This window comes from Halyomorpha halys, unplaced genomic scaffold (assembly GCF_000696795.3).
Source record: "Halyomorpha halys isolate HHAL.00 unplaced genomic scaffold, Hhal_1.1 Scaffold1307.1, whole genome shotgun sequence".
NCBI lineage: Eukaryota > Metazoa > Arthropoda > Insecta > Hemiptera > Pentatomidae > Halyomorpha > Halyomorpha halys.
Window position 1 is genome coordinate 701523 of NW_027111938.1, and position 11375 is coordinate 712897.

The 11375-nt window shown below is 27.0% G+C and overlaps 1 protein-coding gene across 1 annotated transcript in view; it reads right to left on the bottom strand.

Moving 5' to 3' along the window:
- Positions 1 to 11375, bottom strand: part of mdy (midway) — a gene marked incomplete in the record, with an annotated part of 33273 nt that overhangs the window by 15438 nt on the left and 6460 nt on the right. The window contains 4 exon segments of the mRNA XM_067049873.1: positions 728 to 772; positions 5434 to 5542; positions 7195 to 7345; positions 10151 to 10297. Of these exon segments, the coding sequence (XP_066905974.1) occupies positions 728 to 772; positions 5434 to 5542; positions 7195 to 7345; positions 10151 to 10297 (452 nt within the window).

Sequence of the window (11375 nt, forward strand, 5' to 3'; positions counted from 1 at the left end):
CTCATCACTTCATTTTATTAATTCTATTTTGTAAAATTATTCATTTTATGTGTAAAATTATTCTATTTATACTTCCTTTTTATTTTTTTTATTTTTCTATACTTACTGTGGTTGTTATCTTGTTCTGTTTTTAACCCTGAAGAAGGCTAGAAACTCTAGCCGAAACGTTGGCACATTAAAATAAGTTAATCGAATTATTTGTGTTTTTCATTGACCACACCCCCAACCATCTTCTCCTCATAGGTTATTTTTAATTTAACAAAAATCTATAATGAATTAACATCCTATAAGTATATTTATATAATGAATATTTAACAATACAATTTGTAATATTATTAGAATGTCTTAATAAAATATGCATGTACACATTTTGTAAATATAAATTATGAATTAAATACATGATTTATAAAAATTAAAGTAAAATTGCACATTCATTGGTTTTTTTTCACTAATTACCAAACCAAAAACCTCCAGAGATAAAAAATTTAACTTAATTGTTTTTAGATGACTCATATATTGATGGTTTACTTCACAGTGGTGCTAAGTATATTTTTCATAACGTTAGTGGAAATTTTATAACAATATCAATATATAAAAACATAAAAAAAAAATACAGTAAAACCTAATCATTAAGAAAGTATGGATATGAGCATGAATGGAAATTAAGAATTTCTGAACTGAAAAATTTATTTTATGTGTGACAAAATATTCTAAATTTAATACTTACTGAAAGTTTCAATAAACGTTCTGTAGCCAACACCAAATTCATATTCTGAAAATACACAAATACAGGAATTATTAATACTTTATTAAAGTAATTTGGAGTAAGGACAAAGACAAGACTAAGGCTAAATGTACCTCTTCAGTGGACGCACCAAAATTAGAATTTATTTTTTGATTTTCTCCAAAATGAATTGTCCGATTTTCAATCTGTAAAGGGCATTTTGTGTTTTTTAAATACAAAATTCAAGTTAATTAGGTTCCCAAGCCACCAATTGAATAATAAGGAGAATAAATTTCGAAAATATGAGTAAACAATTTTTTTTTTTAATGTGGGGTTATAGCCAATGTATCCAGGAAAAGTAATGAGAAAAATAGATTTTTGTTAACCAGTTTGGTTACAATGGGGATAACATGTTTACCGATAGGAAGGGCAACTATAGGCTACAAAAACCAACTTTCTCAGAAGAATATCTGAATTTATAAAGAGGCAGAGTAAAATTTTGATCGATTTTCTATTATAATTTATTTATTGCACTAATTTGTATTCATTTATTTTTTGTTTATTATCTAATTAGTACTAGTAATTATTATTTTTCATTTTTCCTGGATCGTGAGATTTTAACCTACTGGCTGTTTCCATTTTTATTTTTTCTGACTTTTTTATTGGATGTTTTAATTTTTTTATACTATCCACAACTATTAGCAGTTTCACACTTTCACAAAATAAAATATAGAAGAATAAATAAATAATTCTTTGAATTTAATATAACTGTTAATGCCTTAGAATAAATTGTAGAAGTATAAATATTTTCTCAAAATGTACATTTTCGATAAAATCCAACAACTAAGTTACTTATATACTTTGTAACCAATTAGGAGAAACAATGGAAAAAAGGGGATGCAACAATGAAACCCCTAGTTCGTGGTAGTATCCAGTTGGCCTAGAGCTGGAAAACCGAAAAAAGTCAGTAAATCCGAGAAAAATCTGGGAAAACTTTCGTGATAGGGAAAATATGCAGCTAAAATTAAAAAAATTGTGAATTACAACATATGAATTTACTAATTAAATAACATATTTATCAAATTAATAATTAACAGAATATTTCAGAATCACTATACCAACCCTAAAAAAAAAAATCTGCTAAGTGCACATAAGACATCAATTTCCTGTAAGAATAATTCATGATGACTCTTAAATGTAAGATCATGATGATGAAACTCTTATTAAACTGTTTCTTAATTGTGAAGACTAATTTTCACGAGAAATTGAATTCTCTGACGATTTTGTTTTTTATGTTTGTTCAAAATTACGTACCATTTGGAGAAAAAGTGTCAATAACTGAAAACAATAGTTAGTGGTTTTTCATTACTTACACCGTATGGGATCTGAAAAAAACACCAGCACAAAATATTTTTAAAATTGGATCTCCTAGGTGAGTCCTTAGTTGAAAAAAAAAAATTGTTTTTATTAGTCACTTTAAAAACCTGTATCAAATGGTTTAAAAAACACAAATTCTATTATTTTAAAAGTATATTTGGTTTATAATACTCTAACTTAAACAGTTTTTTAATCATTGCTAACTATTCAACAAAAATTGTGATGCAAAAACACAAAATATTAATTTTCTCTCTTTCTGTAGAGAGATATGTAATGCCCTTCTGATTTTTTTTTTGCTTTCTAGATCTTTTCTTCCTTCATAAATACTGGTGAACACTTACAGGACACCCTTTGTAGGTATGCCCGGGTTTCCCACTTGGGATTTCCTAATCCTGTGATAAAATTCTATCCTCTGATTACAAATTTATTTGGTTGTTTTTAATAAGTAAGGATATTTCTTAGTTGCATTACTAATAAGATATCTCTGCAATACCTCGTAATCCTGGAAAGGTCGACAATATTATTTTTAAAAATCAATACATTCTTCTAGAGACATCTTGTTTCAAACATTGTTTTAAGAATACCAATATATTTTTCCTGAATTCAAGAATTCTTTCAAGATGTAATTAACTCTTAAATTAATAAATTTAAGAGTTAATTACATATAATGTACAGTTAATTAATTACATTATACTAAATAAAAATTGATTAATAAAGTTCAAGTCAATTAATTTAAGAGTTAATTATATCTTGAAAGAATTCTTGAATTCTGGAAAAATATACAGGCATTCTTGGGATGGTAATTGTTTCTTAACTCCTAAATATAATATTTGTTTAAATGAAAAAGGAAGTCAGATTTTCTTTTAGTATCCTTAAAAATCTGATTAGAATTTTCATTGAAATAGAAAACATTTTACCTGCCCACGTCATGCAGTATTATTACCAGTTTCCATGTTTTTGAGGCTGTTAATTTAAAAAAAAAACTGTTTTAAAAATTAAAAAAAACAACAATTTTTGAGATACAGGTTCAGTATTGCATAATTAAACAAAAATACAGGATGAAATTGAAAATAGACCATACTAACAACTGTTCCTAACTCTTCTACAACATTGGGCTGGAAATGGTTTTTATATTTTCATTTCATGTCAGAATGATATTTTATGTTTCCCAGTTTCCAATTTGAAGGCCAGGGCAGAGGAGGAAGTAGGAGAAACCCCAATAAACAGTCCACCCTACATAAGCCATTATTCTACAATTAGTTGAATAACGTTCCATTATGCATCAAATGAGTGCCTAACACACTGTAAATTTGATAGTCAAAATTGATAGTGCAAAAAACTAAGATTTTTACTTAATTTACTAAGAAATTTGAAACAGTGAATATGACTGATGTCAGTAACATGGAAAAGACTGTTCTAAATTGAAAATCCTTCGAATAAAAAATCTATAGCATCATATTGTTCTTAAAATATCAGTATCCAATAAATAACTTCATAAAAATTCTACTCCCAATTCAAAGTTTAACTTTGAATCAAAATTTGATAATTTCTTTTAATAAGCTATAAAATTATAGTAGAGAATATAATATTATAATGATTAGTATTTGAGGCATGTCTCATCAGGGAAAAAATATTATCAGTTCGAGTAAATTTTGCTTGGTCAGTGAAAATTTGGAAAAAACCTGGAATAGTCTGGGAATTTCTTCAAGCCATTTTACTAGGCTTCCTGGTATCATTTCCTCCCTTCTCTTTCTATCATAGATTCCTTTTCCTGTGAACATTTCATTTTTACTCAAACAGATGGAGTATATTTTTAGAGAAGGTCAAAACATTGTAAATTAAAGTTCAGGTAGGAATAGTTCCAAACCCATAAAGAATTTGCGTCTATCTGCGAAACAAAGACCTGGACTGAAAAAGGGACAAATTCCTGATAACGAAAAACAGTTGGTACCCATCAAGTATTTAGTATATTTTAGTGGAATTAGTGTTGTAATATTGTCGAGTTGTTTTTGTTAGGAATTTGATTTTGTGGAAATCACGACTTTTACAGAACTAAACCATAAAATCTATAAAAATAAAAATGTAATTTTTCAAAATGTTCTGATTTTTTTTTTTTTAATTCCAAAATAAATACAAACAAATAAATGAACCAATTAGCATGAATTTAATGGGGTCTAGATGACAAATCCATTAACCAATTGTAAATTTATGATTCTGTCTATAAATGAGACGAAAAGTGAATTTATTTCCTCAGAGCTGCCATCTCTTGAAAAAAAAGTCACTAAAATTCAGTACATTCAGCCTTAATATCAGTGAACAAAGCACTATAAAAAAAAATAATATCAAATCTAGAATAAATTTATGATAATTAGACTGTTTTTAAATACTAAGAGGCAGGGAAAGTGGCCAGCTTTAAAAGTTTGGCCAACCTGTCCCAGGATGTGAAAAATGACTCAATCAGAATATTATAATAGCACATAGTCCACATCTAAACTCGTTTGACAATCTATTGGGAAAGTTGCAAAAATAAATAAAGAAGACTTTCAACCTTAACAGCTTCAAAGACTAAGAGTTGTTCTGGTATTATAACAGGGAGATTTCTTTATCTAAGAAATTTATTTCACACCACCACATCATCACATCAAATTAATTATATTTAAAATTTGATAAATGCAATAAAAGAATAAAATATTTTGGATATTTTTTTTCATAATTTGTTTCTTATTACATCTACAATTTATTAAAGAATGTTGTGCTATCTGTGAATACTTCCAAAAATGCAAAGCCCTGGTTCTTCCAAAAACATAAATGCATTCCTGTTCTTCCATAACTGTTACCAGCCGTGATTCACATCCATGAAGAACAAAAAGAAGTTTAAAAAAGCTTTATTAATCTTTAATTTTAAGTATTTGGCAGGATATCAGATCTTATAACTTTTAATCCTGCTTTTGCTTCCACTTAAATTTAGTTTCTTTCAAATATAGTTGACAAGCATTAAAATTTCAATAAATCTTCAAATTTATTTCTCTCTTAATCTAGATCATTAAAGTTGTCATCAGAGCTACAACTCACTATATGTACTTTTCAAACAGAGAGCATTAATTTTAAGACTTTCAGGAAAAATTAGAAGTGTTTAATTTCATTTTATAGTTTAATCCTTACTTAAAAATATTATATCATCAACATAACCAGGCACAGGTAATTCACGAGCATAAAACAAAATGAACTGAAAAATGATCTGAAATCCTAAAGAAAAATAACTTTATAAAATACACAAACAAAACTTCAAAAATAAAATAATTAAAATTAAAATAAAACAAAACAAAACTTACAGAAAAAGGAATTAATGAGTTTTTGACCGATGGAATAATCCACTGCTGAAATAAGCATAATATCAGTTGGAAAAGAACTATCACTTCCAGCAAACGTTTCAAAAGAAATCTAACAAAAACAAAAAAAAGTAAATAAAATAAAGTTGAAATAAATAGCATTGCATAAAGGAAGTAAAATTAGTAATAAGCATTTTAAGGATTGCTGAAATAATTTCAATATTAACAAAAAATGTTAAACAAGCAATTATTAAGATAACTAACAGGTTTCGAAATATGGGATTTAACACTTTGACTAAGCATTTTGAATTCAAATAATTACCAGTTACTGAAAACATTTTATCATAATACTATAATAATAATAACATTTATATGTGATCCAAATATTTTATTTAAATGTATTAAAACTTCTGAAACATACAAAATAACAATAGCAATATAGAGACTTGATGGAATATGCAGAAGTCTGCTTAATATGCGAAAGAAATCTGAGGCCAGGGGAATTTCCACTATTATCTGCTGTGTTCCGAGGCAATGGTGTACTGCTTATGCAACAATGCCTGATACAATGTTCATAACCAGAAATGATAAATAAAAAACTTTTTAAAGAAAAATAATGTTTTTCTTCTTTATCTATTCCTACTCACGATAGTCAACAGTCATATTTTTACCTCAGCTAGGAGGTAGTGAACAAAGGGTATAGGGAATCAAAGACCAGTCAGTGTTGACTTTATCAGATTAAAACTGCTGTTTTCTCAGTATTGAAAGCGTTAATCAAGTAAATCTTTTGATTTTTTCTTAATTTAAATTTTTGAAACTTCTGAATTTTTCAATTATTTGTCTTGTAATTAAAAAATATAATAGACATTATTTTTTTGTTGTTTTGTTTTAAGAGTACAATTATTTCAATAGTTTGAAAATGATATCCTCGATGAAATTAGAGTCAGATGTATGGGGCAAATCAAAGACTGCCAGAATGAGAAAATCACAAAGGGTTTCTGTTTCATCATGTTAAAGCGAAACCTAACACATTTTTAGAAGCTTATGAGAAATAATGAAACTTAGTTATGAAGTGAAGTATCTTCTACAAAGCTCTAAACTGTCAGTACCTAATAACCATTTATTTTTATGACAGAAATTCTTTAATGGTTAAATTTCCACAAACTATGGCCTTGGTAGTTTTTTGCTCATAAGAACGAAAAATTCTTTAATCATGAATCATAAAGCATCAAGAAAGATGGCAAAACGTCATTAGGCAAAATGGAAAATACATACCTGATACAATCGATTAGAATAAACGATCAACAAATCAGGAAAAAAAAAGTAGTAGCATGAACTGAATTCAAGACCATTGAACTGATAAAAATTCAAATCAAATCTTACAAAACAAGAATAAACGAGTAATGACTTTAATTCTACCAAAATTAAAATACCAAAATCATAAACTTTTTAAGTAAATATTTAAAGATATCATTTAGTCTTAATTTTTTTTTTCTATTTTAGAAAAAATTGGAAGTGTACTATTTTTAAATTGAAATTTTGTGATTAAACTGTCATTTCCATAATATTATGAGTAAAGTACAGAATGATATTTTAAGATTTTAAAGTATTTTGTAGCTGTTAAATTCTATATCAATAAAATCTTCATAGGCAACATTACCAAGCCAACTTACAGAGATATTACGAATAGATTCAATTTAGGCCAAACAATTGTAATGCTTTGAATACTGTAATAACTAAAGAATTATCAGGATTCACAAATACCTTTTTCTGATGCGATCAGTTCTAGGAAAATTCAGTTCATAGCATAGCGTTGGAGCAAGGATATAATAAGCCATATCCTTTATATTCAAATTGTCAGGATAGTGAACAAGGTGGTCTTCTATGGCATCTTCATGGTTAGCACTGCCGTTACCTTAAAAAAAAAATTAAAAAAACTATTATCCAAGTAATTAGACTATTATTTAGGATAATTGTCAATTTTTAAAAATAGAGACAAAATAATTTTTGCCTAAAATTCAAAATTCTCCTGCAAATGAAAAAATAAAAATTCAAGAAATGGTTATTAAAATAGGACATATAATATCATAGAATATATTTTACATGAATAAATTCTATTATTTTCTACCACCTTTTGGTTAAAATTTCTGAGCAAATATAATAAGCGTGATCAGGAAAGAGTCATGTATTTTACTTCAGCTATTCATAAAATTCATTTATATCTAGTACTTATACATTTTTTATTATTGCTAACAATGAGAACTGGTTAATGTTTTCAAATAAACAAAGTTAAATGTATTTTAAAGGAAGTTTTTTGAAAATTTAATATTTAAGCCCAGTAAGACTCATTCAATGAATATTTTGTATTAAAGAACACTCAATTTCTTATTAATTCACTGAGCTAAATAAAAATTGTCAGAGCTGTTTAGAGGAAAATAAAAAAAATGTGAAAAATTGATTCTATAAAGTAGCACTTCCAGTCGGTCGACTTTAATGAAGAAGTTGCTGTCACATCCCAGGTATATACCCGAGTAAATATGTAATTTCAGTTTCTTATAAATTTTCATTTTTGAGCTAGTTTCTTCACAGACACATAGAGCATTTTGCGAGACTTGGTTATTTTGACTTAGGAGACATCAAAATGTGTATTTCCATTGATAACTCCAATTCCAAATTTTACAAAATATTTTCTCTAACTATATATTCCATAAATAAAAGTAAAAATGAGCTATAATTATTATTACTTGTGTGTATTGATAAACTACAATTAATCTTTAAGGGAACATTTGAATGAAAAGCTGAGAATATCCAAAAATACAATGAACAAAAATACAGTTTAATCTAAACTCATATTAACGTTTTTAGTAATTATAATGCAATATTTGTGCTCTTGCGCGGTCTCAGTTTTGTCCAGGGTCCTACTACATCTGATCACTATTTTTTTTGATAAAATTTCATTTCACAACCACAATAAATGTTCCTTTTCTCTTAAAATTGAGAGAATGATTCTATAAACTTCTGTTCTTTAAATTAAAAAGTAGCCAGCAAGATGAGAGAAATATTAACTCTCTTTAGGACCCTCTAGATCCCATTGTGTTTTCATTTTTGTCTTTACTTGTACAAACATAAATAAATTTATGAAAGTATGTTGAATTTTCCCTTTAACTACATGTGGTAATTCTTGTCCATTTTGGAAAAATTGTAGCATATGATTTTGGTTTTACAAAAACCATGATCTACCTTAGGATCCCACCTTTACATCTGTAAAATTTTAAGATTTCATTTAGTTATTTTCCTGATTATATGTACATCAATGAGTAACCAACCAGGTATATAAGTAAACCAACCAGTATTTAGTCTTAATTTTTTTCCTAGTCTGGGAAGGGTTAAATTAAATTTTAGACATATTCACTGGTGTAGTTTTCACAATTAAATAATTAATTAATGAAAAAAAATTTACATAATTTTAACAGTGATATAGTTTTAAAAAGCAATATGTGTATAATATATATTTTAGAAATAAAAACCCCCAAAAAATTACTAACTAAATAACAGCTAAGAAAAGAAAACAAACACATTTTTATAATAATTTACAAGTCTTTTCATGTGTTGTATGTATGAAACTATATTTTGACAGTGTGACTGTGGGAAGGAGGATTGTGTTTGAAAATGGCCATGGAAATACGACATTTTAAAATCAATATTCAGAAAGGTTTGTTATAAACAGATAATTGCATTATGAATTTCATCCAAAAACGATTTAAAAAATCTCATTCCAATCTACCAACAGTTAAAGGCATGATGTGGTATACAATTTAGGCGAACTGACCTGATTGTGAAGACTCAAGCCCATGCGGGCCCAAGACATCCTGCCATAAATTTTTTTCTTTTTTATCATTATTTTACTTATTTTTTTTCATTTTCCTCTTCTCTTTCTTTTCCCCAATTATTTTTCAATACAAGTCATTTTTTTTTATTAATTTGATAAATATCATTTGTTTTTAATTAGTTAATTTGACTGAATTATTGATTGTTTTTTATAAATAATCTTTATTATTTTTAATTATAAGAGTTCATGGTTATAATATTGCAAATAGTTAGAGGCTTCTTTTGCATGAGACTATACTCCACATTAGCAACTGTTAAAAAAACTAACAAACTGCAACAATAATCACATTAGGCCAACCAGGGCCGATCTGTTAATAAAGAAGTTAAAAAAAAAAAGTTAAGTGAATCTGAAGAGTGTATATTCTGAAAAAATTAAGAAGTTTCATTTATTTTCTAATTTTAAAACACTATAAATTATAAATATAATACACTGCAATACTGAAAACAAAGAATCTGGCTTTCTAATTCAGAGAATTAAAATATACGACAATATGTTCATGTATGCATAGCAATAATACGATTATTATTAATTTTGTTATAGTTTGTGAAATAGTTTTATTGGAATTTTACTTACATTGGTTGTGTTAATGCATAAATTATAAACACCTCCACAGATGAACAAAAGTTCATTGTTTCAAAAGGTTTGTCAATATTAGAGTAATATGGAGAATTAAATATTAAATAAATAAATTTCTGTCTATCTATCAATGTCACTGAAGATAAATTTTAACTTGCAACTGCACTTTGTCTAAAAAGATTTCTCCTCAAAACTCTTCCCATTACACATGCTAAGAACCTTTAAAGTTTTTTTTTTTACTTTTACTAAACTTACTTAGTTTGCTTAAGGACACACTCATTCTTCTGAGTGTGGTTTTATGTGAACTTGTCCGAGCTGCCCTGCACCATAGATTTACTTGAACATAAGACCACAGCTTTAAGAAAAGCACAGAATACAAAAAACAAACCCCTGAAGCACCCACTGAAACAGAAAAAACATTTATTGTTCACCAAAGTTTAGAGTAGTCAAGACAATAATAGTATGAATAGTTCTAACATAACTTCTCTTCTTAAAAACTATGAAATATCATAACAATCCAAGAGACAACTCTCGATAACTCAAATTCTTTTAAAAAAGAAATGTCACTTTATATTTCTTACTTCTCAAAGCATTTTAATGACCGAACAATTTTTAACAAAGAATGATAAACCTCTGTCTTATAATTAAATATTACATAATTTAAAAAATGTATTTTAAAAACATAGAAAAGTCTTATTTTTCCTTTTTTTTTTTTTGCATCTTATCTACTATATACGTAAATTGACATATTTTTATTTAAACCACATAATAGGATACTTTTAATTTGTCTTATATTAGTTCATAATTAATGGAGTTTTAAAATAAAGGCTAACAAATAGATTAATAAAATAATTAAAGTTCTAAAAACTCATCACAGCCACATATGAAATCAGATTATCCAGTTTAAGAAGAAAAATATTTTCACCTCTATATTGCCTACAATTTACCTCAAAAGTTCCATGCCTGTTGAGTGAACAGTAATATTCAATTTCTGCCATTTTAGGTACAGGAACTGATGAAAAAAAATAATGTTCCACCCTTTAGTCTGATATTTTTTCATTTTTTTTCAAAAATACTAGTGGAATTTGTTGTTTATATTTTGATTAAGACTGATGCCTCTTTATTACTACTAGGAGATATGTTAAAAAGAATGTATGATGAATTGTTTTTACGGAAACTACAACTAAAAAGTGAGCAGATAGTTCGAAATATTGTCCGAGCACAATCTTTAAATAAATGAATTTGAAACAAAGCAAAATGTTAAAGCTACTCAAAATCATTGCTGTTTGATTAGACAACTGTTTGAAATATGAAGAAAGGGAAAGTTTTCTTTATTTAACGTCCTAAGATCTTTAAGTTGTTCGCCTATATTTTTCCATTGGCCATTCTGGGATTGGAATGATCCATAAAGCCAATTGAAGATCACAGTTAAGACTATATAGTCATTATTATGATTATGATATTATTAATATAAATTTTA